This window comes from Electrona antarctica, assembly GCF_951216825.1.
Source record: "Electrona antarctica genome assembly, chromosome: 3".
In the NCBI taxonomy this organism is placed as follows: Eukaryota; Metazoa; Chordata; class Actinopteri; order Myctophiformes; family Myctophidae; genus Electrona; species Electrona antarctica.
In genome coordinates this window covers 1,080,994-1,083,493 of record NC_136808.1, presented here as the reverse complement: position 1 = coordinate 1,083,493, position 2,500 = coordinate 1,080,994, and the positions used below count along the sequence as shown (strand labels likewise).

The following is a 2,500-nucleotide window of genomic DNA, read 5'->3' as shown; positions in this document are numbered from 1 at the left end:
AGCCGATCTACACAAGCTCACAACAGCGTCCAGATGCAACAGCAAGTTGTGTACTTAAAAGTTTGGAACTCAAATCTTGTATGGGGGTCCCCTGGCACAAAATATTTTCAGATGGGGGGTCCTTGACATGAAAACGTTTGAGGACCACTGTTATTATGATATCCCATTCTGAACGGGAACCGCTTTTGGTGTTTTAACTAAGCATTATGTTATACTTTAGCTATTGAAAAATAGCCACCGTCTGATATGTTTATTATTATTGTCTCCACCAGGCCGAAGGCATGGGGAGAGAGTATGTTTTGCACTCCGTCCGTCCGTGTGTCCGTCCGTCCGTCCGTCCGTGTGTCCGTCCGTGTGTCCGTCTGTGAACAGCTAATCTCTGGCACCGTTGGCTTGATCGCAGCCATACTCTGCACACACACTCCCTGAATGCCAGAGGTGAACCTCTGCCCCAAAGTTTTCACATTGGCCTGTTATAGCGCCACCAGGAGGCCGCTTTGTGCAAAACAAATGTTTTGACAGTACACCTACAGATTTTGTCCAAACATTACGCAAATTGGTACACCGTCTCTCTAGAGCCATTCAACGAAACGGGTCTTTCAGATTTTTCAGACTCCATCCTGATTGGCTAAGATTGGCTTCCAAAGTTCGCAGGAGTGCTCCGTTTCAAACAAAATGCTGCAAATCATGAACACATCGTGTGATTTCTGTGAAATTTTGCACGCACATTCCCACTAGGTCGAGGAAGAAATGCCACTTGAATATTTTCAACTCAGCCTCATGGTGGCGCTATAACTGGCCAATTTGTGTTTTTACCTATAACTGCACCGATCTGTGTAAAACCATGTATGCACACTCCCTAGAGGCCAAGGAAAAACCTTTGCCTGGAATTTTTCACATCTGCTCTTTATAGCGCCACCAGGACGCCGACATATGTAAAACACATTTTCTAATATTACTCCTTCAGATTTTATCCAAATTTCACGCAAATCGGTACACATGCTCTCCATAGTCATGTGATCATGTGATTTGTTTGATTTCTCATAATTATCCATCCTGATTGGCTACGATTGGCTTCTAAAGCTTTCAGGAGTAGCCCGTTTTGTACAAATTGCCACAACTCCGCAACGCAGCGTCCGATTGCGGTGAAACTGTGCATGCCTATTCCCACTACTAGTCTGAGGAAGAAATGCCACTTGACAGTTTTCAAATCAGCCTCATGGTGGCGCTACAACAGGCCAAGTCGCGTCGCGTCACACACACACACACACACACACACACACACACACACACACACACACAACAAATAAACATGTTTATATTACATGTTTGGCATTTTGCCAAACATCACACACAATCCTATCCTCCTGGTGGAGACCTGTGCCCAGAAGGGCACTTTTTCTAGTTATTAAATTGGTTTTATTGGGTTTTTTTACACACAACAAGACATAACAACATACATATATACACCACTAGACTACACAACATACATATATACACCACTAGACTACACATAAGCATACAATACATTAAGAACGCCTTGGGAAAAATAAGTAAATAAAAAAGACTGAAATACAGGACCAAAACAGACACACAATAACGTAAAATAAAAATATAAAGGTAAAGGTTATATCATATTGCATTATATTACAATGTTCTCAAACAGATCGTCACCTGCCATACAAGAATAATTTAACTATTAGACAGCTGTCCTACACCTGAACATCCTCAGCCGGGAATTTTTGTTTAAAATAGTCCAAAAATGGCTGCCAGACCTTATAGAATTTCTGGGCGGAGCCCCTGGTGGAATATTTAAGCTTCTCGAGTTTTAGGTGTGCCATCACATCTCCGACCCAGCGTCGATGTGATGGGGGAATAGCTGATTTCCAATTAAACAGAATAAGGCGTCGGGCCAATAGGGAGGAGAAGGCTATGGCGTCGGATTGGACGACTGATGCCGTCATTTCACCAGGGACCACCCCAAACACAGCAATGAAGGGGTTAGGACTGATCTCTTTGTCACAGATGTAAGAGAAGGTCTCAAAAACAGAAAGCCAGAATTGTGATAATGATGGGCACGACCAGAACATATCACAGAGAGTGGCTGGAGCCTGGTGGCATCTGGAGCAAATCGGATCTACATCTGGATAAATCTCAGCAAGTCTGCTCTTGGAGAAGTGTAACCTATGGAGCACTTTGAACTGAAGTAGCTCATGTCTGATGCAGACAGAAGAAGAATGAATTATTTTAATTGCCATTTGCCAAGAATCGTCCGGGATCTCAAGTCCCATATCGTTACACCATGACTCCCTAATACGTTCCAGAGACGGGGATGCCATCTCTTGAATATCGCTATATAACATGCTCACCATTCCCTGATATGTTTATTATGATATTATACTGTATGTTATATAAATAATGTGATGTCGTGTGTTTGTCCAGGAACCTACCTCGTGCCATCTACATCTCCATTCCCTTGGTAACGCTGGTCTACACTCTG

The 2,500-nt window shown here is 43.2% G+C and overlaps 1 protein-coding gene across 2 annotated transcripts in view; it reads left to right on the top strand.

The window, feature by feature from the left end:
- Positions 1–2,500, top strand: part of LOC306920061 (asc-type amino acid transporter 1-like) — a 47,755-nt gene that overhangs the window by 35,472 nt on the left and 9,783 nt on the right. For both annotated transcript variants that reach the window (XR_013789608.1, XM_079496673.1), the window contains exon 6: positions 2,443–2,500. This exon is cut by the window's right edge and continues 66 nt beyond it. Coding sequence is in view for 1 of the 2 variants with exons in the window: in XM_079496673.1 (XP_079352799.1) it covers positions 2,443–2,500 (58 nt within the window). In the remaining variant the exon portion in view is untranslated. The remainder of the gene's footprint in view (positions 1–2,442) is intronic.